General features: G+C 47.5%; 1 protein-coding gene across 1 annotated transcript in view; it reads right to left on the bottom strand.

Moving 5' to 3' along the window:
• Nucleotides 1-26,680, bottom strand: part of BMERB1 (bMERB domain containing 1) — a 113,701-nt gene that overhangs the window by 1,489 nt on the left and 85,532 nt on the right. The window contains exons 3-5 of the mRNA XM_032392271.1: nt 9,950-10,023; nt 3,504-3,618; nt 2,113-2,195 (exon numbers count right to left, since the gene is read on the bottom strand). Coding sequence (XP_032248162.1) covers nt 2,113-2,195; nt 3,504-3,618; nt 9,950-10,023 — 272 coding nt within the window. The remainder of the gene's footprint in view (nt 1-2,112; nt 2,196-3,503; nt 3,619-9,949; nt 10,024-26,680) is intronic.

Here is a 26,680-nt window from a genome sequence, read left to right as displayed (position 1 = left end):
TCTTATCCTATTCAGTTCTCTTCGCGGTTGTATCTGCCAAGCCTGGCACAAGGTCTGGCACTCAAAAGTATTTGGTGAATGGATAAATGGGAAATTTTGTCCAAGTCACTTTAATATGGGGCTTCATGTCTTATGATCATACATTATCTTTTCTGATTCCTCCAACACTTGTTTTCTGTTATCACTCCTTCCAGAATGCCTATTAGAAGTAAGTTGGACTTTCTTATTCTATCTTCCATGTTTTGGAAGACATTTCCATCTCTTTGTCTCTTTGTGGTACATGCTGGTTAATTTCCTCCGCTCTGTCTTCCAATTTATGAATTCTCCTTTCAGCTCTGTTTAATCTATGAGTTTTTACTTCTGTAACAATACCTTTTTTAGAAACCTAATTGTTTGCAAATCTACCAATTCTTTTCTCATGGTATCCTGCTATTTCATTTTGGGTTTTATCCCTTCTCTCTTTCATCATTTTAAATATACTTAGTTTATTGTCTCTTAGATAGTCAGTTATCTCTGGTTCTTGGGAGGACATTCTCTTTGTGGCATCTACTGACTCCACTCATGGTGGTTCAGTTCTTATGGGTTTAAAATTTTTAATCGACAGCTCATTTTCATGGAGGTTGTTTTATCTGTGGGTTACATATTATGGGATGCAGAAGATTCCCCACTGAGCAGTTTTGCATTTGCTTTGCTGGGGTCTGAGATTTCAGTGGCTTTATATTAGTTTTAATTTTTCAATTTTAGATCCCAGCACTAGATGATTAGGGTAAATTTGGACACTTGGCCCCTTGCATGGGGTACAGACTTGGTGTTTTGATTTCTTGACAGATGACTTTTTGCTATCCATAACCCTGCATAAAAGACAAGTTTCCTTGCCCCTTCCCCACACTGTTAGGTGGAGTTTTTCTAACTGACCTTTCATGGAAGAGACAGTCCACTGAGAATGCAGGATTTAGGCAAGGACCATGTGCCTTGTGATATTAGGGGCCTGCAGAAGGTACCTTCTTTCGTTATTCCCTTGCACTCTACCCCACATTTCATGGGATGTTAATAGATGGTCAGGGAAAACTGAGTTTGTGGCCACAGTAGATGGTGGCAGCCTTTGAGTTTTGTCTTCCTAGCAAGATTTCCAGTCCCTTCACTCTGATAACAGCCAATGTCCCTGTGGCTAGAGGAGTAGGCTTGCAACGCAGATCTGGCCAATCATAGTACCCCAGCCTCTTGATGATGGTGATGGCCTAGGGGGTGGGAACATGATCTGAGAAGGGCCAATCAGAATATTCCCCTGAGATTGATGTGTTTGGATACGAGGAGAGAGAATGTATGGTGTTGTCTTGCTGCTGCTAAGTTATGGTTCTGGTTCAGGCCCCATGAAGAAGGCCTGTGTAGTAGGAGAAAATGAAACTCACATACAAAGAGGGGCAGAAATAGAAACGGAAGGAAAACAAGGGCATTCTAACAGTGTCCAGTCCCCAAAGCTGGTTCCTGTTGCTCTTCTTCCAACAAATCCCCCTTTTTGCTATTGCAAATTTGAATTGGGTATCCATTTCCTATAACTGAAAGGAGCCTCACTGGGTCGACAAAGAGAAGCAGGACCTGTTATCACTTTTATAGGCTAATAGACATTGGCACCAAACAGAGGGTCAAATACGTAGCATTTCCCAAACTTGTTTCACACAGAACCCTTTTCACTCTGATTATCAACAGAGGTTGGAGTTCCCTGAGCCTCAGCCCCCACCTTTTTGCCTCAGTGGCCATGCATCTCCTAAGAAATCCACCAAACCTGTGATTGTTAAGGGACAGCTGCTGCCAGGACCAGCTACACAGTCTGCCGAACCCAGGGCAAAATGAAAATGCAGGGCCACTTGTTCCAAAACTATTAAGAACCTCAAGACAGCAATAGCAGAACATGAAAGCAAGCACAGTGCCCTTCTGGGCATCGGGGCCTGGGCAGCTTCCCTGGTGGCATGCCCATGAAGTTGGCCCCAGCTGCTGCCATCGTGTGCCCAAGTCTGATCTCTAGAAAGCATTTTGTTGTCCCCACTTTGGCTCTCGGACCTCTTTTAAATTTCCTTTTCTCCTGGATGGGGGAAGGAGGAGGAATGCACTCACTGGCTGGAGATTTGGTTACTTTATCTAGAGGTTTTAACTTGATTCTCAGGAAATCCGCCATTTCCTTGTCTTCTTCTTGCTCCCTGTGAAGACAGGTGTGTAAAAACAAGAGGGAAGTAGAGTAAACAAGGAAAGCATCAAGGAACTGAGGAAATGGGGCCAGAGGTTAAGTGTGTGGGGCCATGAATCAGGCTCTGTGGCTGGTGCGGGTATGCTTTTGTGCGTTATGTGTGGCTGGTGTGAGTATTGTGTATTATGTGTGGCTGGTACACGTATGCTGCGTGTTACGTGTGGATGGGAAATATATGTTCTGTGTTCTTTGTGGGTGGTGTGTGTATGTTGTTGTGTGTTATGTGTGGATGGCGTGTGCATGTTGCATTTGATGAACTTGCTCTGAAGCACAGACACGTATCAACAATGGAGTAACTGTCTCCCCAGGGCCAGGGTGAGATCCTGGGGCAGAGGCAGGGCCATGCTAGGACCCAGCCTCTGGGGGGGGGTCAGTGAGCTGAGTAACACCCCCCTGACCCTGTGCCCTTAAGTCACCTTACACATCTGAGCTCCCATGAGGTATGTGGCAAGTGTCAGAGAGCGCGTCACCTGAACTCTTCCAAGGGTCATCAGGAACAAAGTTAGCGGGCCCAGGCTGGCTGAGCCAGGCGAGGAGCATTCCAGCCTTCAGAGGACCCAGGAAGACACAGACAATAAAGAGCTAGATGCCTTCTGGGTTGGAAGAAGCCCTGTGAGCCTCTTTCCTTGTGGGGGGCTCCAAAGGCCTGGCTCCAGGACAAAAATACTCAAGAATCAACATCCGCATCTTCCTATGAGCAGGTGCCCTGTGGCTCCAGGGCCGGTGGCTGTCCAGATCAAGTGGCAGGTGCATCTGCAAATAGGAGACCCTGAGGGATAGGGAGGGGTGCTGGAGCCACCAAGGGGGGGAGGGGCGAGGGGGAAGAGCATAAAACCGGGAAGTGGAGAGGGCAGGCAAGGAAGCAAGTCAGTTCAGGGGGCAGGGTTTCTGCAGAAACCCACAGAAGTTTCTGGAAGTGGCCTTGATGAACAGTTTGCCTTGGGAGAAAGGTCAGTGAAGAGAATGTGTAGGACGCTCTACCATGTGTCATGTGATGTAATTCCTCCCCAGTCACCTCCTTGAATAACATTTACTTAAGAACAGGCCTTTGCAAGACTTTTTGGAGCTGGATTCCAGTTCCCTTGGAATGTGCAACAGATCCTCAGGCCAAGAGGCTGGGGGTTCAATTGGATCCAGTGTGTGGGAGCATTTGCCGAGGCCACACCTGTCAGGCCAGGCCGTGAGTCCCTGCAGCAGAAGATGGGGTTGGGAGGAGGCCAAGGACTGCGTTCTAGCAGCACGGGGACGGGAGCCCACTCACCTTAGCCGCTCGACCTCTGCATCATCCACCAGAAAGTCTCTCTTCTGCACCAGCTTGTGGATCTTCTGTATTAGCTCATCTTCTCTCTGCTTCTGCGGCTTGGTCTTTTCTTTTTCTGAGAAGAAGAAAACACCAGCAAAGAAACAGTCGAGTGTAACTGCTGGAAGCACGTGAGTCCAGGGGCCAGGGTTGGGTTCCTGGCTCTGCCAGGTCACTCGCTGGGTGACCTCTTCAAGGCTCAGTTTCCTTTCCTATAAAGACACTGGTGGGGCTTAAAGGCAGTGGCGTTAGTATATGGCTTAGCCCAGAGCTGGCCCAGTGGCAGGTACTAAGGAAGTGGTAATGATGAAACAAGGGGATCATGCAGAAGGCAAGGGGCTTGGAGGGCTCAGGCAGGGGTGCTGGGGGAGTTACTCTACAGCCAGGAAATCATCCATGCTGATGGCTCTTGTCCTGTCCCAGATACCAAGGGCTGGAAGGCCAAAGAGAAAAAAAAGACCCAGGGCTGGAGATGATGACTGAGAAAAGGAGGAGGGCAGAAACTTGAACCTGCTTCGGCTCCCTCTGCTCAGACCCCTTCAGAAGATAAAAAGTGTGGGGCGACTTGTCTGCAGGCACCACCCACCAGCCTCCAGGTACCACCCACCGGCCTTCAGGTACCACCCACCGGCCTCCAGGTACCACCCACTGGCCTCCAGGCATCACTCAACTGCCTCTAGGCACCACCCACCTGCCTCCAGGCATCACCCACCTGTTTCCAGGTACCACCCACCTGCCTCCAGGCATCAACCACCTGCCTCCAGGCACCACTCACCTGCCTCTAGGCACCCCCACCTGCCCCCAGGCATCTTCCAACTGCCTCCAGGCACCACCCACCCACAGGCAGGCACCACCCCTTGCTTGGTGATGTGATCCTTTTGCTTGCCAACATCATCCACCTACTTGCCAATGAGAATTGCCAGCTTGCCAGCTTCACCCCCTGCTTGTTGGCACCACACACCTGATTCCTAGCATCTCCACGTGCTTACCAACGTGACTCTCCAACTTGCTTCTCATCTCCTCCAGCACACCTCCTTAGCACAGGCCATCTCTTCCTGGACCATGTGTGCCCTCCTAACTGGACTCCCTGGCCTGTCACCCCAACATGACTGTGAGCACCCACTGTAGAATCAGACAATCCTGCCTTCACACCCTAGCTTCTCCTCTCCCTAGGTATGTGACTCTGGGCATGTTCCTCAACCTCTCCAGGCATCCAGTCTCTCAACATAGATAATCATGAAGTTGCTGCAAATTTTAAGAGAGACAAACCAAGGAAAATAGTAGGCTCACTGCCTGTATGTAGTAAGGGCTCATGAACTGTCAGCTGCTCCTATTATAAGCTATCATTTTACATCATTATTGTTGTTTTAATGATTAAATGCTCCCCTCTTAAATATTTACTGAATCAAGTACAGAAGAAATACTTAGTTAATGAATAAAAAGCAAATCTCATAGCATAAGTGTGCAAATGAGAAGTGCTTCATAAATTGCAGCTATTATATTTGTATTCCCATGAGCTCGTCACTTTCATTTAATCTCTGTTTCTCAACCTTGGCACCGCTGACATTCGAGACTGGATCATTCTTAGTTGCAAAGGCCGTCCTATACACTATATGGTGTTTAGCAGGATCCCCCCCACCACAGGTGTGACAACCAAAAATGCCTCTGGACATTGCCCAGTGTCCCCTGGGTGGGGGGCAAAATCACCCCTGGTTGAGAACCACAAGTTTAGTCCTTTTTAACAACCCTATGAGGGAGACTATTTTTATGTCCAAGGGGAAAGTGCCATGGCCTCTCTAGCTGGGGCTATGCATCCCCAGTTCTGAGGTAGTGGTAGGGGCAGTGGAGGTGAGATGACACATCTTGGCTTGTCCCAGAGGAGCCCTCAAGGCAGACAAGGCCCCAGGCATTCTCTCCAACCAGACATCTGCACCCACCACCCGGGAGCTGGTGAATGATCTTCTGACCCTTGCTGGAGAGGCATGAATTTCTTGGCCATTCAGTGATCTCTTTCTTTAATACCTTTATTGATGTGTTGCCAGGAGCACTGTTTCTCCCTCCCACCCCCCACCCCCCCACGCTCAGCTGAATCCATCTAGACACCTGACCCTGGTCCAGGAATACACAGAAAGACTCAACAAGGAGTCCGAGGAGAAGGTAGGGAGAGGTGAGTAGGAAAGCAGAAGAAGAAAGAAAATTTTAATATGTGAATTTCTGCACAAAGGTCACTGGGAAAACTTGATTTCCTGGGGGAATCAATGGGACCAGCATTAAGGACCTGAGCTCTATTGCTAACTGGTCCCATGACCTTGTCAACCCATGTTTCTTAGCCACATAGTCAATGACATTTCAGGCAGAATTCGATCTTCATGTGGGATTCCCCTGCGCTGTAGGTTTGGCATCCTTGAACTCTGCCTACTGAGTATGGGTACTGATCTTGTCTTAATTTAAATTTTTGGTATTTTATTTATCATGGATTGTGTGTGTGTGTGTGTTTTGGTATTTTTAAAAATTTTTTAAAGATTTATTTATTTTATTTTAGAGACTGACAGAGAGAGTGCATGTGGGTAGGGTGAGGGGCAGAGGGAGAGAGAGAATCCCAAGCAGACTCCCCACTGAGTGTGGAGCCCGACTCGCAGCTTGATCCCATGACCCTGAGATCATGACCTGAGCCAAAATCACGAGACAGACACTCAACCAACTGAGCCACCCAGGCGCCCCTATTTTGGTATTTTAAATATTGCATTAATATATTATTTGTCCTGGTTACTGAATTTTTTTGTGTTCTAGTTGAGTACCTTGTCTTTCTCACCATAGTCCTGGTTCTGGTCAGTCAGGCATCCCAGGGACTATGTCAGCCAAAGAACCCTGCTCCCATCCATTTCCACCTGTGTTCTAGAGGCTGCCACAGCCCCGACTGGAGCCCCTGTGGCCTGAGGTGGTCCTGGCTGGTTCAGTGGTCACACACCCATGTCTCCTTTGCCTCAGCAGCTCCCACGTGTTCTGCTGAGCCAAAAGTGATCTCGGAAATCAACCCATGTTTGGCCCATCAGAGCTCTCCTTGGAGGCTGAAAATTAGGACATAGAGGCCCTAAGAGTTGGGGTTTTTGTTTTGTTTTGTTTTGTTTGTTTGTACTGTGAAAGAGAGGAGAAGGCAAGGGGATCAATGCTCAGAGATGAAGACCCTTTGCTCTTCTTTGCTCCCGCCTTTATTGGTCCTTCGGGATAATCATAAATCTTTATCACTGTTTCTCAAGCATGTGATGTGTGACAAGGGGTCTTACTGAACTAGGAGGATCTGTTTACGGGAAAGGATACGATATGCTAATCTGCGTGTTCTACGAGTTCTGCTAAACATAGAAGAGTTGGGTTTTTGTATGAGAAGATCATGGGAGGGAGATGGAGTGGGCTTGCTTGGCTCTTCCAAAACAGGAGAGAGAGAATGAAAGAGAGACAGACAGAGAGGGAAGGAATATTCCAACAGCTTTCCTGTCTCTGGTTCCGAACCCTTGTGAGGTTGGGTTGAGCTTCAGGCCGGTATTGAGTTGAGTAGTATCCCCCTCCCCCAAAAAATGTCATGTCTACCCTGTTTGGAAATAGGATCTTTGCAGATGTAATTAGTGGAGATGAGGTCATATTCACTACGGTGAGTGTAAATCCAATGACAGATGTCCTGTGAGAAGGGAAGAGGATGCATAGATGTACAGGGAAGAAGCCATGGGATGAGAGAAGCAGAGATTGGAGCAAGTCAGCTGCAAGCCAAGGAGCACCAAGGACTGCCGGCAGCCACCAGGAGCTGGAAGAGGTAAGGAAGGATTCTCCTCTAGAGCCTCTGGAGGGAGCAGGGCCCAGCTGACACCTGGGTTCCAGACTTCCAGCCTCCAGAACTGAGAGAGAACCAATTTATGTTGTTTGATGCCGCTGAGTTTGAGAGAATTTGTTAGGGCAGCCATAGGGAGCTCATACAATGGCCCAGGGCTCCAGAAGCCTCCCCCATCCTTCCAGTAATTGCCCATTTGGTGCTGCCATTGCGGGGGGAGGGGATTTTTATACCTTTGAAACTAGTTCTTGGTGGGATACGAAATGCGACAACAGAACCGGCCGTCCCCACAGGCTGGCTCTTCACCCTGGCTGCTCCTCACAGTCACACGAGGCTTTAAAAAGTGACCCGTGCCAGAACTCCACACTCACTGAATAGAATTTCTAGTGGGTGATGTCTGGACATTGCTCTTTTTGCTCCCTTCTTTGGCTGTTGACTTTCTATGGTAACAGTGTTCTCAAGATACAATTCACATACCATTACGAGTCCCCCATCGAGTCATGCAACCATGACCACAATCAATCCTAGAACAGTTTGATCACCTCCAAGAGAAACCCTGTACCCGTGTGCTGTCCGCCCAGCGGCACCTGGTGAGTACTCGCTGGAGCAGCGGTGTCTGAAGGATCCGCTAGCCCCGCACGCACTGTACCAAGCACTCCCACGGTTTGCATCTCCCACCTCATGGCATCTGCACAACAACCATGGGAGGCTGGCATTATTGGCCTCATTTTGCAAACAAGGAATTTAAGGCTCGGAGAAATTAAGTTGCTACATGAAGGCCACCTGTTTGGCCAGCCTGGATTCAAAGCCAGGTCACTGGACTCTAAAGTAGGGGTTCTTGGGGCACCTGGGTGGCTCAGTCGGTTAAGCGTCTGCCTTTGGCTCAGGTCATGATCCCAGGGTCCTGGGATGGAACCTCGCATCATTGGGCTCCCTGCTCCGCGGGGAGCCTACTTCTCCCTCTGCCTGCAGCTCCCCCTGCTTGTGCTCTGTCAAATGAATAACTAAAATCTTTAAAAAAATAAAAATATAAAATAGGGGCTCTTAGACAGGTAGCAATTTGCACCCCCCTGCCAGCGTATATTTGGCAACACCTGGAGACATTTTTGGTTGTCACAGCTGTGGGGGAGGTGCTACGGGCATCTAGTGGGTAGAGGCCAGGGGTGCTGCTAAGCATCCTACAGTGCTCAGGACGGGCCCCCCACCGGCCCCAACAAAGAATAGCCCAGCCCTACCTGTTCCTAGTGAGAAGGCATTAGAACAGTGCCCTGTTCTACAACACATTCTCTCTTTTTTTGAGAGAGAGAGAGAGATATTGAGTGTGTGTGAGTGGGATGGGGGGAAGGGCAGAGGGAGAGAATCCCGAGCAGACTCCCCACTGAACATGGAGCCCCACATGGGGCTTGATCTCACGACCCTGAGATCATGACCTGAGCTGAAACCAAGTCAGACGCTTAACCAACTGAGCCACTCAGGCATCCCCCAAGGCAAGGTTCTTGAGACAGAGTTGTGTTGCTGCACCCAATACACTTTCCCTTAGCACCTGCCAGGCCCTCATTCCTGCGCCTAACCCAACCTAGATGGGCAGGGAAGGCTCTCTTGGGAAAAGGGGCCACATAAATTAGGACCTGAAGGATGGGTAGAAATTGTGTGTGTGTGTGTGTGTGTGTGTATCTGTATCTGGCTTTATTCCACATACTTGAAGCAAAAACAGTATCTTCCAACCCAATACCTACCAAAGCAGATAAGGCAATATCTTAAATGAGATGTAAAATAGGTTTCATAAAAATTTTTTTAACATGCCACTTTTCTCATTAAATATTTGTGGGTTTACAAAAGATAATTATGGTTCATAAAAAGGAACTTAGGTTAAAAGGTAATAGGTTTGCTACTGCCATGTTAAAATGAATTAGTATATAAATATAAGGGTGGGTAGAAACTTGTTCAGTTAATGACAAGAACAACAGTAATAATTTCTGAAGCACTTACTAAAGGATGGCAACTGTGCCTAGCACCGTACGTATTTTTCCCTCAGTCAATCCCACAACGACCCTACGAGGTAGATACCATTATTGTCCCAGTTGACAGGTGAGGAAACTGAGTTTTGGTGGAGTAAGTTGCTCCAGGTCATGTCATTAATAATCGACAGATCTAGGTTGCACTCCGAAGTCAGAGCTTGTAACCCCCATACTCTACCCGTCTCCAAACAGAATAGTAATAGTAATAATCATTAATACTTACTGGACTCTTCATTTTGGCCCAGATGTGAAGCTAAGCCCATGTCTTGCCATGTTCAGTGTATCACAATGAGATTTATACCCAACGAATTAAGTGCTATGACTGGTACTACCCCATTTTCAGAGGACGGGAAATTGAGTGCCAGATAAAGTGACTTTCCCAAGGTCAAGGAAGGGGCCAGAATGAGGACTTGAAGCCAGTCTACCTGACATGGAGTGCTGCATTGCAAGAATGGGGCTGTGCTAAGATAAGAGATGAACTCTGTCTTCCAGCCCTAAGGGGTACAGATGGGGCTCGCCCAGGCGGCTCTGGGTGGCTCCTTAGCTAGGCTGGAGTCCCACATGCTTACCTGGGATGGCGACCAAGTTCTGTAGCTCCTGCTTAAGGTCCATAATGTCGTTGCAGAGCTGGATGTCGTCCATCCTGGGGAGACAGGACACCATCCCACAGCAGGTTACATTGACAGAACATTCTACACCCTGAGCATCACTCAGGTTAAACAAAGGGTTTGGGGAGGATGATGTCCTTTGTAAGGACCACACACACTCTTCCTACAGGTTCTCCCTCAAGAGAAACGGGTGCCTGGCTGGCTCAGCGGGAAGAGCTTTCATGACTCTTGATCTCAGGGTTGTGAGTTCGAGCCCCACATGGGGTGTAGAGATTACATAAATAAATAAAAGCTTTATAAAGAAAAAAGAAAAAAAAAAAAACAGAAAATGCCTATTATCCTACTACTTAGAAATGACTGGTCACTGTTAATGAACCCTTGATGGAATTGCTTTTGGTTTTCACGTCCTCACTTCTGTTTGCTCATATGAGTGAGCTCAGGCTGCAGGCTCAGTGTTTTCTCTTAGCAGCTATGTTAAAAAATGTTAAACATTATGGAAATTTACAATGTAGAGAAAATCTCCCTCAGTCCTTTAGAAAAAAAATAATAATGTCAACACTTTGGTGTATTTTCCTCCAGATTTTTTAAAATGTTCATGTTTATACTATGAGTTATGACATCATTGCTATTACACAAAAACATTTTGCAATTTTTTTAACTTAATGATATACCTTGAGCCTGTCTCCATGTCAGTACATGCATGCCTCCTCGTTTTTAATGGCTGCATAGTATTCTACTATATTGATACATGGTGATTTATTTAACCATTCCCCTAAGCACAGACATCTGGGTTGTTTCTAGGATAAATTCCTAGAAATACATCAATTCCTAGAAAAATTAATCCCTAGAAATTCAATCACTGGGTCAAGTGACATGAACACTTGCATTTTACCTTTTATTTTTTTTTTAAAGATTTATTTATTTATTTGAGAGAGGGTGCACATGCATGCACGCTCACAGTGGGGAGGGGCAGAGGGAATGGGAGAGAGAATTTCCAGCAGACTCCAAGCTGAGCGAGGAGCCCAATGCAGGGCTTGGTCCCAGGACCCCGAGGTCATGACCTGAGCTGAAACCAAGAGTCGGAAGCTCAACCGACTGAGCCACCCAGGTACACGAACACTTGCATTTTAATTAGGAACTTCGAAATTGCCCTCCAGATGGATGGTGCGTGATATTCCTGCCAACTGTGTGCAAGGATGCTCACTCTTATAATCTCAGTCATCGGGCTGCCCAGACAGTCTTGCATCATGCATTACGGTTTTGTAGATCTGCTATAATATTAACTCATACTGTTGTAAATGATATGTGTACTGGATATCTGGAATTTCACCAAGTGTATTTATCAGGGCTGCTTTAATTACCCCCTTATCTTGATTACTTATGTGGGGTTTTCAGGTTGCGCTTTTTGGGGTGTCATTTGAGCCACTGTTGTCTACACACGGATTCATATAAGGCTTTTTCTTCAAGTTGGATTACTTGGAGTGGGGGCTGTGGATTCTCAGAAGTGGCGCCCCTGAGTACAACGGGCTTGACGTGGCTACAGTTGTTGAGACATATTTTCAAATCGCTTTCCCATGGGGCGTGGAGGGTATTTGCCTTCATTCTGCCCGGCTCCAAGCATGCAGCAGCCTCCTCTGCCCCGGGGAGCCGAAATTTAGGTGGGGTGACAGAGGGTGAGCACAAATACTACAGAACATCACATGTGCTGAAGAAGAGTAAAACGAGGGGTGGGGGGCGATGGAGGGGCCAGTTGGGACACATCATCCTCCTATCCCAGGAAGAGAGAGGGGGGAGCATTCATGTTCTCAAAGGACTCGACTGAATCCAGATGGCAAATGGGAACAGGACAAGGACTAGAAATGAATCCTCTGAGTCGACTGATCTTCCTACCTCCTTGCAAGGATCTGCTGCCCCCATTCAGAAGCGCCATCCACAGACCAGCTTGGGCCCCCCCTGCCCTTTGCTGGCTGAGAATCGCCCGTTATCACCCCTTCTGATCCTAGCTCCCAGCTTTCGGGACAAGCCACAGAACCATCTCCCTGTTGCCAGAGGCCCCCCCCCAAACATTTGTCAGGCCCTGCCCTGAAATGTCCTAGCAGGTGGAAGCTGCCTCAAGTGAGCTTGGGGGCTTGCCAGGAGGGCACAGCCTGTTCCCGTGGGCTCCAGTCGGCGATCATTCAACTGGAGGGGCTCCAGAATCCTTTGCCACATCGACTGCAGAGATCAGCCTCCATCCGTGGCTCTAATGAGGATGATTCTGGTCTCTGGGGATATTTGGCGACATCTGGAGACGTGGATGGTGACAACGGGGCGCGTGTGGGGATCGCCACCGGCATCTACTGTGTGGAGTCTGGGGATGTTGCTAAATGTCCCACAGTGCACAGGACAGCGCCTTGGTGGAGAACAATCTGGTCCGAATGTCAATCCTGCTCATGCTGAAAAATCATAGGTTACAACCACAGAATTGAGATGGGTACCTGACTGATAATGTTCGAGAGACGGAAGAAGAAGGTGGTAAAAGGGACAAAAGAGAGACAGACAGTGGTCAGAAGCAAGAGCCCTGGAGCCCAATAGCTGTCCTTCAAAGGGGCCCGTGCGCCAGCGACTGAACTTCTCTGAGTCTTGCTTTCCTCCTTTTTAAGATGGGAGTAATAACTAAGTCTTGCTGCCCAAGATTATTCTGCATGTCAAGTGCTGGGACACACAGAGTAAAGTGCTTGGTAACTGGTATCTAGTAAAACTATTCGCTATAATAAAGAAGCAGGGAGAGAAAGAGAAAACGATGCTGGGAGAATATGTGACAAATGGAACATGTTCAACTTTAAAAATAATCATCTTTATTGGTTATATTCCTCTATATCAAAGTTTCAAAATCTTGTCTAATTGTAGAGGACACCCCTGTTCACTGCAGAGTTTTTGGAAAACACCAACGGATACGAAAAAGGAATCTAAAATGATGCATAACCTTGACTTCCTGTGTACCCAGAGGCTACTATTTGACTCCGAGTGTCTCCGTGTAGTTCACACCAGTCTTTTGTCCTTTCTGTAACCCAAGTGTGGCGGGCTTGCCCTGGGAGGCCTTCGCCCTCACTCTCTGTCCATCTTGAAACTGCAGTCAGTATGATTTTGAGTTCTCCCAAACACACTCAAATCCACCACCATTAACAGGTCAGGTGGAATTTTTTGGAAGCTCTCATGGGGAGTCATGATGCAGTTCCTCATAAAAATCTCTATTCGATCCTGCTCTTTTCCTCAAAGACAAAAAGTCACCATGTACTGAGCATTTACTATGAGCCAGGCACTGTCTCAGCACTTTCTATGCATAAACTCATCTAAATCCTCATTGCCATCCTCTGAGAAAGTTGTTTTTATCCCCATTTTACAGACAAGGAAATGGAAATGAAGCAACGTGCCCAAAGCCATAACAAAACACCATAGATGGTATGGCTTAAACCAGGAACATTGATTTCTAATAGTTCTGAAGGGCTAGGAAATCCAAGATCAAGATGTCAGCCAATTTGGCTCCTGGTGAGGGCCTCCTTCCTGGTTTGCAGATGGCCACCTTCTTGCTAAATTTTCACATGGTGGAGAAAGAGATCCTCACTTTGGGGTCTCTTGTATAAGGGCCGTAATCCCATTCATGGGGGCTTCACCCTCATGACCTAAGTACTCCCATAGGCTCCACCTTCAAGTATCATCACATTGGAAATCAAGGCTTCAACATATGAATTTTGGGGGGAAAATTCATTCTGCAGCAAGAATGATGGCAATCCCATCTGCCTTTGCTGAACATCTGCTTTTCCAGGCTCCCTTGCAGCTAGAGGTACCCATGAGACCCACTTCGGGCCAACGGGATGGAAGAGGAAGTCTGCTTGGGGGCGGTCCTGGGAAAGATGATACAAGACCCCAGTGCTACACCCCTCCTAGTCCTGATGCTTCTGCAGTCACTGTGGTGAGAGTGGCAAGGAGAAAGGAGCAAAGAGCTACCTTGCTGATGCTCAGATCACCTGCATCTGGACTTCTTGGTAAGTAAGTATTAAGTGTCCTTATGCTTTAAGTAGAGTGACCAACCGTCTTGGTTTGCCACAACTGTCCCAGCTTTAGCCCTGAAATTCCCATGTCCTGGAAAACTGCTCCATCCCAGGCAAATGGGGACAGTTGGTCACCTTAGATTTAAGACACTAAGTTTTTTAAAAATTTTTTTCAGGGTGGGGAAGGGCAGAGAGAGAATCTTAAGCAGGGTCCATGCCCAGCTCGGAGCCCGACACAGGGCTCGATCTCACTACCCTGAGATCATGACCTGAGCTGAAATCAAGAGTTAGACGCTTAACTGACTGAGCCACCCAGGCACCTCTAGATTTAAGACACTATTAATGGAATGTTCTGTTGCTCATAGCTGAAGACATCTTCATTGATACATGTGCATGGATATGTGTGCTTTGAATAAAACATATGTATGCCCTGCTCATTGTAAGCATTACATGGTGATGGAATTTCAGTGCCATTAAGTTATATTGTTAACAAAAGCATTTCAATAGTTCATGCAAAGCACTTTTGAAGCTTGGCTGGACCTTTTGAATAAGGCATGTTAGTCCAGTTCTCCACAGGAATAGAGCTAAGTCCTGGAAATCAAACTGCTGTTGCCAGAGAGAGAGAGAGAGAAATGTCATCTCCAAGAACCTGATTAATGGAACAGGGAAAAGAAGCCAGCTCATGCCATTCCGCATCCCAGCCTTTCATGCTGGGACGATGGTGGAAATCGGTCATTTTACCAGCTCTGGGAGGAGAGAGGTGATCGAGCTCTGTCAGAATAATAGCACAGCTGCTTTACAAAAGATCTTTGAAAATGACATGGTCTGGAGCCTAATGGAAATCCAGCAGACACTGCCATGTGAAGGTCGAAGTAGACTGACAGAGGAAAAGGCTGACTTTTAAAAATCATATTTATCTGGTTCTTTCTTTTATAAATTGTGGATGCTTGGCATTCTGGGGATGGGTGAGAAGAAGTAACACCCATCCAGAGATGAAGCACTGGTCTAGGGTGTGGAGCCTGGACCCCAGCCTAAGTCCCACCACAAACCTCTCCTAGGACTAAAAGAAAAACTCTGTTTTTCTCTACAGTTTACACATCTGACACCAAATGTGTGCGTTTTTCCGCACCGAGGCAATTCTCCAATTCTTGGCAGACCCCAACTGGGTGTCCACAGTTTAACTCAGTTCTGATACTCTGCTGCCTGGGGCTAGCACAGACCCCAAGGTTAAGGGCTCCATCCCATAAGCCTGCCCCTGCTTCAGATGCTGATTGCCAGCCCAGATCACCTGTTCTTTTGACCAACTGGCCATAAATCGGGGTTCCCGTGACCCCCTCCTCAGGTTCAATACTTTGCTAGAACTGCTCATGAAATTCGAGGAAACATTTATTTACATTTGCTGGTTTATTAAAAATGATATTACAAAGGATACAGGTGAACAGCCTGATGAGGAGAAAGCACAGAGCAAGGTATGGGGAAGGGGCACAGGGCTGCCACGCCCTCTCTAGACTCTCCAGACATCATACTCGAGAGATTTTTATGAGGCTTCATCACATCAGTGTGATTCATTCTTACATCAGCCTCCAGATCCTCTCCCTTCCCTGGAGAATGTTCCACACTTCTAATCATGCCTTGGTCTTTCTGGTGACCTGGCCCCATCCTAAACCCATCTAGGGGCCCTAGCCACCAGTCATCTTATTAGCATACAAGGAGTTCCTCATGTCAGGAACTTTGGTCAAAGACCAAATAGTAGCAAAATGAAGCTCCTAGCACCTCCTATCACTCAGGGCAGTATAAGAGTGTCCCAAGCTTTGTGTCAGAAACTGGGGTCAAAACCCAGACTTACTTCTTACTATACCATAATGACTTTGGGCAAGTCATTCCTCCCCCCAGGAGCTCTGTTTCTTCATGTATAAAATGAGGGGATCCCTGGGGCCATGTTCTGTTAGCACCCAGAGCCAGCCAGACCTGAGTGCGGATCTGGATTCCACTGTTCACTGGCTGTACAACGTGAGCAAGTCCCTTCACTGCTCTGGGCCTCAGTGCCCTCACTTGGGAAAGGAATAACACCCTTGTCTTGGGCTTGCATGAGCATGAAATAAGCTCATGGTATAGGGCAGGCAGTCCTGTGCTTCACACACACCTAGTAGGTGCACAGGGAAAGGCCCACTTCCATCCGCCCCTCTGCCCTGGGCTGTTGCCTGGCAGACACTCCTGAAAAATCTCTGCCAACATTCCTGCGTCAGAGAATGAGTCTCACTTTGATGAGCCGTTTCCATTTCCTGAAACCGAATGGCTCAGGGATGATGAATGTGGGCATTTGTTTAGTGTTCTTGGATTAATGAGCTTAAATGCTATCCCCAGGGGGAGAAGAAGTACTGAGACATCTCCAGGGAGCCTGTGCCGGGGATCAGCATCCTGCCGGGGATCAAGGGCCCAGACAGGTGCCTGCCATGGGCTTAGGTGACACATCTATGAGAGGGACGTCTTTGTGATGCATCTCTGAGGAGCAAGCTGCCTGTTGGCTCCCGGAGGCACGTTCAAGGTTTGCGTGTTAACTTGGCTTCTCCTTCGGTTGTAACCCGACCCTCATTCCTACATGCGACCCTCTGTTCCCAAAAGAATGTCACCTCCCTGGAGCATGGATGACTCTTCTCTCCCCTAGAGCTTTTCTAGACCTGTTCCCTTTTGAGTCAAAGGAAATTACTAGCACTGAAAAAAACTCATCACGCTGAACTGTTGGGGTCTGTACCCTTTGGTGTGCATGTTAATGTCAAGCAAAACTTTACCTGAAAAAATTATCAACAATATTGGTGACTTTTGTTTTAGGCCAAGAAGGGTATTTCTGATCTTTTGTTACTGTATAAATATTCCTTTTTTTTTTTTTTTTTTTAAGACTTTTTATTTTATTTGTCAGAGAGAGCACAAGCAGGAGGAGGAGCAGAGGGAGAGGGAGAAGTGGTCTCCCTTCTGAGCAGGGAGCCCGGCACGGGACTTGATTCCAGGATCCCAGGATCATGACCCGAGCCGAAGGCAGATGCTTAATTGACTGAGCCACCCAGGCGCCCTGTATAAATATTCCTTAAATACAGCCTCCCTGTAGAAATGTCAAGCAATACAGCAGTATAACCGTCATTGGCATTTATTCATGTTTTTGTCCTCTTGGTTCCAGGCTCCGGGCTAAGCATTTTACACAAAATGTCTCAATTAACTCTCACCGCGACCCTCCCAGGTGGGTACTATTATTATCACCCTTCTGACGATGTCAGGAACTTATTCAAGGTCACAGAGTAGATGACAGGGACTTGAACTTAGGCAGTCTGGTCTCTCCACTGGGGAATACGCAAGTTACATCCCATATGGTGGATGGAGTTCAGGGAAGACAGAGATCAGAGTAGCTGGTGGGGGGAGGGAGTTAGTTTTCTCAGCTTGAGGGACCTCCCTGGTTGGCCAGGGAGAACAGTGGGTACCAGGCCCTCAGGCAAAGGGAGCAGTTCACTCAAACACTGACTGTAGAAAGGGGTGTGGTGTCCCCGAGTATGTGGCAGTGAAGCGTCCACCTGTATAGGACATATTGGTGGGAATGGGTTACAAAGACCTACCATGGGAGCCATCTTAGGTTCTAGAGTGAGAGCATGGCACGGTAATGGGTCTATGAAAGCCAATTTGGCGGATGTGGCGACCCGTATGTACACACCAAGAAGAAAGAGCACCCTCATTCTGAACTTTCTGTTTAGAGTGCCCAGGAGACTTGATAGAGGATAGGTTTGTTCATGAATCTTCAGCAGCTTTGACAAGCTATGGCCCACAGGCCAAATCCAGACCGCTGTCTGCTTTGGTACATTGCGTGAGGTAAGAATGGGGTTTTTTTGGTTCTATTTTTGGGTTTTGTTTTATTTTTTGAGAGAGAGCACACATGAGGTGGGGAGGAGGGGCAGAGGGAGAGGGAGAGGGAGAATCTTAAGGAGGCTCCACAGTCAGCATGGAGGCCAACACGGGGCTCAATCCCACGACCCTGAGATCATGACCTGAGCCGAAATCAAGAGTTGGATGCTTACCCGACCGAACCACCCAGGCGCCCCTTGGTAAAAACAGTTTTTACATTTTTAAATAGGAAAAAAACAAAAGAAGAGTAAAATTTCTGGACACATGAAAATTACATGTAATTCAAAGTTCAGTGTCTATAAATAATGTTTTATTGGCACACAGCCATGCCCATCCGTTACGTGTTGTCAGTGGATGCTCTCACTTAGCTGCAGGGGTAATTGGGACAGAGACTGTATTATGGCCCACTGGACTCTCAAATTTTTACTGGCTGGCTCTTTGTAGAAATGTTTTGTTGCGTCCTGATCTTCAGAAAGAACCATGCGTTAATCAGAGACTAATCGAGTTGCAGAGGCTGGAAGAACTCTCACCTTATATGGATGAAGAAGCCGGTGCCCAGAGAGGGGAATATTGATCCTGGATGCATTGATTTGCTGACTCATCTAATAAATCAATCATCCAGAAAATGCTTATTAAGAGCCTACTGTGTGCCGGGCTTCCTGACTCAGTTTTCATTTGCACCAGCCACTGAGGATCCGGGCTAGCCCCCAAGGCCACGTGGCAAGCCGGCAGGGCTCTCCCAGGTCCCGTTGCTTTTCACTAAGGGTCCAGCCCGCTTTCTGCTCCGGGCTCCAGCAGGGGATCGGGCTGTGCCCAACGCATAGAAGGTTGGCCAACACATTGCCTGCAGGCACCAGCTAATGTGATCTGGCAGTTTCTGCAAACGCATTTGTCCTTCTGTGTGTCCTTTGTCTCCCTAAAGGAGATACGAAGTTCTGAGATTTCATTCCTTATTTACTATGTTTATCCCCCAATCTCCTACCAAGATAGAGGCTAGACTGAGACACGTACGTCGTTCCTTGCTCAGCAAGCTAGGAAGGGGAGAGGGCTTCTGGCCCTGGGTTTCTCTAATCCTAGCCCTGAGGCCCTTGGCTGAGTGGCTCACCAAGAATTAAAGATGTGGACGGGGTGCCTGGGGGGCTCAGTGGTTAAGCATTTGCCTTTAGCTCAGGTCATGATCTCGGGGTCCTGGGATCGAGCCGCACGTTGGGCTCCCTGCTCAGTGGGGAGTTTGCTACTCTCTCTCTCCCTCTGCCTCTCCCCCACCGCCCCGCCGCTCATGCTCTCTCTCAAATAAATAAAATCTTTAAAAAAGATTTAAAGATGTGGATAAAGATTAAGGTTCAAACAGGTGAGGGTGGGAGGGAAAAAGAAGAAAGAGGAGGAGGAGGGAGGAGAAGGAAAAGGAAGAGGGAAAAGGAAGAGAGAAAAGGAATCACTACAAATACCCAATAATAGCACATGGTTCCATATATAATTTTCCACCTCTACAAGGAAGAACTCAACAACCATTACAACGTTATGGCCAGCCAGCCTGCAAGATTTTCTCAAGAGGACCCCTCGAGAAAATACAGGCAAGAGAGGGAGCCAATACAGCCAATAGATGAGGGAAGATGCTAAGGGGTTAGGATTGCCAGATTTAACAAACAAAAACCAGGGCACCCAATTATATTGGATTTTCCAATAAATATCGAATAATTTTTAGTATAAGGATGCCCCATGCAATATTTGGAACATACCTGTTCTAAAAACAGGATCTGTGGTTTATCTGAAATTCAGATCTAACTCGGCATCCCGTGTTTTCTCTGGCAATCGTATGAGAAGAGGGTGGCTAGGGTTTCAGCATCAAGCTTATTTCCAAGCCCAGGAGGGGGCTGTTTTGTGCTAGGGGAAATGTCCTGAAGGCCTCAGGAGTCAGAGTAATGGCTGCATCTCCTAGACTCATGCCTCCCCATGGCCACTGGAGAGCCCGCTATTGACCGGTTTCCTGCCATGTGGGAGTTTGAGAAAACAGGGATGAAAAGCCTCAAGGAGAAATAACAAATATGGCCCATGGACTGATGGGAGGAGAAAACTGGGGACAATTTGGAAACCTATGTCAAGGGCTTTGACAACATTTAAACTCTTGAGCCCACTGATTCCATTTCTCAGATTTCATCCTAAAGAGATCATTAAGGGTACCATAAAAATTTAGCAATGATTATGTGCAATATAGCCTTGTTTGCAATAGCAAAAAAACCAAAAGCAACCTAAGTGTCCACCGATAATAGCAGACTGCTTAAGGTAAATATGGGACGTATGCATAACGGAATTCATAACAGGCATTAAAAATGATGCTCGGGAGACATGTGATTGATATCAGAGAATAAACCCTATAAAAATGGTTAACAATTTGCACAGTACCTGTGCATAGACTCCATTCGAAACATTACAATGATGATTTTGAAGGAATTTTTATTTCTTTCATTTGCTTCTCTGTTTTTTTTTTTTCCACAATATGCATGTATTATCTGAAACCACTGTGGTTGGAAAAGATGCTTGGTATGATATCTAGATGACTTTTAAAGCGTTTTGTGTTTTGGGTGCCTGGGTGGCGCAGTCAGATAAGCAGCCGACTCTTGGTTTTGGCTCAGGTCATGATCTCAGGGTCATGGGATCGAGCCCTGCTTTGGGCTCCCTGCTCAGTGTGGAGTCGGCTTGAGATTCTCTCTGCCTCTCCCTTCCCCTCCTTCTTGTGCTCTCTCTCTCTCTCAAAAAAATTTTTTAAGGCATTTTGTTTTTTGTTTTAAATTACCACTGGCCACCCCTTTCCTCAGAGGCAAACCCGGCCAGCCTTGGGTTACTGTAACCACAGTAAAAGCCCCTCCGTGGCCTTTTATCTCTTTGGCTTCCTCTCTAGCCAGGGAGCACCCATTCTGGGCTAGTAGCCCACCTGCATGCCTGTGTGAATCCTGACCTGCAACCTTTAAGCCCACTCTCCCTTCAAGTCTTCCCGGGATCAGAGCACCTTGGTCTCAGACTAATTTCTAAGCAACTCCCGAGACGGCCTTCCTGATGCTCCCACGCTGATCAGGTGCTCTTCATTCACGCTGCCAAGACCCAGTGTCCTACCACCGTCCATCTCTCCCCCCCTCCCCTAGTCACCTAGGCGCTTGTGTTTCTCCCTAAATAGCCCATGTGCACCCTTTAAGGCACTTGGCCTCCTCCCTCGGTGATGCCTGACACACAGCCTGTGATCAAGAAAAGCAGGACGGGGCGGGGGTGGGGGGGGTGCAGGCACAGAATACACACAGTCCTGGAGTTTTATTAAAACAAGACCTCAAGACGGCAAGTGCAAGGTGGAAAATTTTCAAATCCCATGATAGAGACCTCATGAGGGCAACAGCATTTATCAAAGGCAGTGAGTCACCCCCAGAGAAATCCAATTAAACATTTCAAGGGATCCTGCTTTGCATTCTGCTGTCAATACAGTTTCTATTCTTGAGCCCCCTCGGTGGCGGCGCTGGGGCCCTCCTGCAAGGTCTGTTCTCCGCTACCTGCTGAGCTCCCACCAATGCATCAGCTCCCCTCCCAAACCTACCTTCCCCACTGCCGTGGCCATCCCTCACGCTGATCCAGTACTAACAGCAGCTAGCTTTCACCTGAGCATGTACCCAGGTCGGGACCTGAGCCCGGCACGATCTCACTGAATCTATAGGGTAGGTATTATCATTCTTAACTTTATAGAAGGCTCAGAGAGGTTAAGTAAATCGTCCAAGATCACAAAGGATGAAGGCAAGATTTGAAAGGAGGCAGTCTGACTCCAGAGCCCTAACGATGGCCACTACAACACACTTGACTAGAGGTTCTCCGCAGACACGCCAGCTTGTCCCATTCTGCCCCAGGAACTGCCCCCCGCCATCCTTTGCCCCATCGCTGCTGACAGGAGCCTCTTCAGATGCTTTCAACAAGGGGCAGCTCCAAGATGTGGGCTTTCCTGGGGGATGGCTTCAGTTCCATTCCATGATTTCCGTTAGCTGGCAAAGCCACCTTGATATTTTAATGTTTTCTAGATGGACAATAGGAATTGCCCCCAATTTTGTGTAAAGCGTAAGTAAAAAACTTGGTAGAAAGCCATGCTATTTTTGTTGCTTGGTCCCACCCAGTGTTGGTAAAGACAGTGGTCATGCTGTGGTAGATGCAGATTTCAGATCAATCCCCTGCTCCCTCCTTGTGACCCCACTGCTGGCCTGAAGCCCCCCTGTACAGGAATTCCAGGAGCAACTGGGTGACTCAGTTGGTTAAGCATCTGCCTTGGGCTCAGGTCATGAATCTCAGGGTCCTTGGATTGAGTCCCGTGTCGGGCTCCCTGCTCAGGAGGGAGTCTGCTTCTTCCTCTCCCTCAAATAAATAAAATCTTAAAAAAAAAAAAAAAAAGAATTCTAAAGCTGTCATTCCTTACTGAGCATCTAAGGATGGAAGAAAAAAAAAATCTTAGAAACAATTTGCAAGCCCCTAATCCAGAAAGGGCTCCCTCACGGCTCTCCCCACCCATCTTTGGTAGTCTATGCACTGGGCTGCACGGTCAACACTCTGGCTTAGCTTTAGACCTACCAAAACACCAAGCCTCCTTCTGGAGTATGAGCTCTCCGCAATCACCACCTGAAGTTCCTGTTAGACTCACTGCACTATCAGCAGCAGATCTGCTTTTGATGAGAAGTATATTAACATTTAAATCAGCCTCATGTTTTTTCAGCACCAGTGATTAGTGGCCTCCTACTAGGGAAGCAGAACCTTAGGGCTTGGCCGAATCACAAAGAAACAGCAAGTGTCCTCTGCTGGATGCCCCAGAGCTGGGCAGAGAAGGGTTATAATTAGCGGGGGCTGCTAGCAAATATTTAACAGCTGGCTAGGAGTAGGGGAGGAGGTAGACGCTTTGGTTTGTATCATTTGCCAATTTCCATGGTGTAAATACTCCCACCATGGCAGACTTTGAGCTTCCAACAGTTCAACAATGAGCTGGCAAGATTCCTGCAAATTTAGCATCGCTGGTTAGAATCAGCAGGTGGGCAAATTTGGGGGGGGGGGTGCCTCTTCAACATTCTTTAAATATTTATTCAACATTTATTTAGAAAGAGAAGCTGAGCACTGAGTAGGGAAAAGATTACCAGTGGTGATGATGATGATGATTTTAACTACAATTTATTCAGAATTCAGCACATGCCAGGCATTAAGTACTCTGCACAGATTATCCCAATGGAGACATAGGGTTATAACAACCCTGAGAAGTGGATTCTTTTTTTTTTAAAGATTTTATTTATTTATTCATTTGAGAGAGTGAGAATGAGAGAGAGAGAGAGCACATGAGAGGGTGGAGGGTCAGAGGGAGAAGCAGACTCCCTGCTGAGCAGGGAGCCCGATGTGGGACTCGATTCTGGGACTCCAGGATCATGACTTGAGCCGAAGGCAGTCGCTTAACCAACTGAGCCACCCAGGTGCCCCGAGAAGTGGATTCTTATGTGATCATCACTCTCATAGCTGAAGATCCTGAGGCTCAGAGAGGTAAGTGGCTCAATCAAAATCACACAGCTAGTTAAATGGTGGAGCCAGGGTATCCTGGTCCGATCGGTCCCGTGGCCAGCCCCTGGAGCCCTCTTAATGCCTGCTCATTTCCTGAAGCCCCCTCTTCAGTTCTGTGAGCCCTCCACCCCACTCCACCCCAGTCCACCTCACTGTCAGCCTTGCAGTCAATCCTGTTTGAGACTTGCTTGAGTCCAGTCGAGTCGATTTCTGTTGCTTGCAGCCAAGAACCCAAACAGAAACGAGCTTCTCCCCCAAGGGGCTCCTGCCACCTACATGAATCCTCCCTCTGAGGGAAGTCCTGAAGGGGACAATTTTCTCCATCTTATGTCACTTTAATGAGTCCGTAGCACCTTCTGTGGATTGGTAGCTGGCTAGCTTGCCCTTTAATTCCTTTCTGGACAGAAAGATGTCACTAAGAAGGTGTTAGAAAGGACTGATTATAACACTGGGGCTTCCTTTAGCTGCCTTGGGGGGGCGTTTTTACTCTGGATTGGATATTGTCAGGAAGTGGGGCTGATGATCCTCTGATAAGTTATTTTTCTTTTTAAGAATTTGTTTATTTAGGGCGCCTGGGTGGCTCAGTTGGTTAAGCGACTGCCTTCGGCTCAGGTCATGATCCTGGAGTCCCAGGGTCGAGTCCCGCATCGGGCTCCCTGCTCAGCAGGGAGTCTGCTTCTCCCTCTGACCCTCCCCCCTCTCATGCTCTCTCTCTATCTCATTCTCTCTCTCAAATAAATAAATAAAAACTTAAAAAAAAAAAAAAAAAATTTGTTTATTTACTTGACAGAGAGTGAGCAGGAGAAAACAGGCAGGGGGAACGGCAGAGGGAGAGCAAGAAACAGGCTCCCCGAAGAGCAAGGAGCCCGATGTGGGGGCTCCATCCCAGGACCCTGGGATCATGACCCGAGCCGAAGGCAGACGCTTAACCGACTGAGCCACCCCGGTGCCCCCTCTGGTAAGTTATCTTAATAATTCTTACCTATAAAGCAGGAAGAACAGAGCAAGCTGAAGCTGGGATAGGTAAGGAAGCAGCAGTCCCTCAGATGAGCCAGGACACCCAGCTGTCTGGTCATTTGTGTGCTTTGCATGATGTTCATGTCTTACTCGCTTCCAGATACGCTCGTGAATTTGTCTTATTTTTGTCTTGATCTACCACGGTCTCAGATGGCCTTGACTGATGTTGGCGATCTGCAGGAGTGTTTATGCCCAACAGGAGAATGCTTGGACCTAGGTCTAAGTACCAGGTCAGCTCCTGGCTTCCAGAGGTTGCTTTTCTCTTCCTCACAGTGGAAAATTTAATTTGTCTATTTCCTATCTCCCCATAAGTAATTATGAAATCCTTGGCTCTAGGGACCAGTCCTACCCATTTCTCATCTTCCCTGTGGTGCGCAGCATAGTGCCTTGCACACAGAATGGGCTCTGGGGATGCTCCCGGAACTAAATCACGGCCACGGGGACCTCTCTGGGACCTGACACTATGATGATCAGGCGGAAGCAAAGTTTCAAAATTTAAAAACGTGATGCGTACAAATAGAATGAACACTGGTCAAAAATGTATTTAACTCATTAGTTTGGGAACTAGTAAGATGATAAAGCTCACTCTCAGACCATTTAGGAAACGATTCATGGGCACTTCTAACGTATGGCCAAGTCCGTGCTAGCCTAAAGCTATGTCCCAACGCCTACGTCATTAACCTCACTCCGTCTCATTACCTAGGCATTTTATCATCTCCCATCACCCCAAGAAGAAACAGGACAATGAGATATTTTGAAAGAGAGGCCACATTCACATATCTTTTATACATTGTATTGTTACAATTGTTCTATTTTATTACTAGCTACTGTTAAACTCTTACTGCACCTAATTTATAAATGAAACTTTCTCATAGGTATGTTTGTCTAAGAAAAAAAAACATAGTATATACGTAGAGTTTGGTAGTATCTGTGGTTTCAGGCATCCACCTGGGGGTCTTGGAAGTATCCCCGTGGAACTATTATATATTTGGTCTTTGTCCCTGGTTCCTGGCAGAGAGCTCCTAAAACCCTTGGTGGAATGTCCTGGGGGAAAGGAGTGTCTTTTGTTATTCATAATGATCCCCTCAGGCACAAACACCTGAGTTCATGCCAAGGAGGTGATCAGAGTGGAACCCTGTGATAGCTTCATGTAGGGGCTGGTCTGCCAGAAAGACCAAACATGTGATTAGAAGGTGGGAACTTTCAGCCCCAACCTCCCCTCCAACACCCACCCTCCTCCCCCACTCTGAAGAGAGAGAGGGAATGCAGACTGAGTTATAAAAACGCTTGAACGATGAGATTCAAGGAGTTTCTGGCTTGGTGGACACACATGGGCTGGGAAGGCTAGTGTGCCCACAAAGGGTATGGAAGTTCCGCGTCACCCCACCATCCCTATCTTGTGTCCTACGCCTCTCTTCCATTTGGCGCTTCCTGAGTTGTAGCCTTCAAAATAAACCAGCCAACACAAGCAAAAATGCTTTCCTAAATTTTCTAGCCAATCTAGCGAATTATCCTGTCTGGGGGGAGGGGCTTGGGAACCCCGAATTTGTAGTTGGCTGGACAGAAGTGTAGGTACCCTAGGGACTTGTGACGGACATCTGAAGTGAGGACAGTCTTGTGGGAATGGGCCCTTTAACTTGTGGGATCCGACCCTAACTCCAGGTCGGTTGTGTCAAAATTGAATTAAGTGGTTGGATATTCGGGCGCCTGGGTGGCTCAGTTGGTTAAGCGACTGCCTTCGGCTCAGGTCATGATCCTGGAGTCCCGGGATCGAGTCCCGCATCGGGCTCCCTGCTCGGCAGGGAGTCTGCTTCGCCCTCTGACCCTCCCCCTCTGATGCTCTCTGTCTCTCATTCTCTCTCTCGCAAAATAAATAAAATCTTAAAAAAAAAAAAAAAAAAAGAAGCTGTTTAAAAAAAAAAATGGTTGGATATTCCATTGGGGTCAGAGAATCAGAGAATTGGTATGGAAAAAGAACGCATATTTGGTCAAAAACGTCAAACACTAAACCAAAGAGTTACAGAGAAGGTAAGCAATTTGCCCAAGATCACACAGCTGGTGAGCTGCTCAGCTGGGATACCAGCCCTTACACAAATAAAGCTCTTGACCTTGGATCACCCCATTATGCTTCCTCTAGCTGTTGCTGACTCCTTCACATCCCCCAGCAGAGGCAGTATTCATATGCCCCTTGCAGGAAAGA

The sequence above is a fragment of the Phoca vitulina genome, unplaced genomic scaffold (genome assembly GCF_004348235.1).
Source record: "Phoca vitulina isolate PV1807 unplaced genomic scaffold, GSC_HSeal_1.0 scaffold66, whole genome shotgun sequence".
In the NCBI taxonomy this organism is placed as follows: domain Eukaryota; kingdom Metazoa; phylum Chordata; class Mammalia; order Carnivora; family Phocidae; genus Phoca; species Phoca vitulina.
Note: the sequence above shows the minus strand (reverse complement) of the source record. Positions and strands in the feature narration are given on the sequence as shown.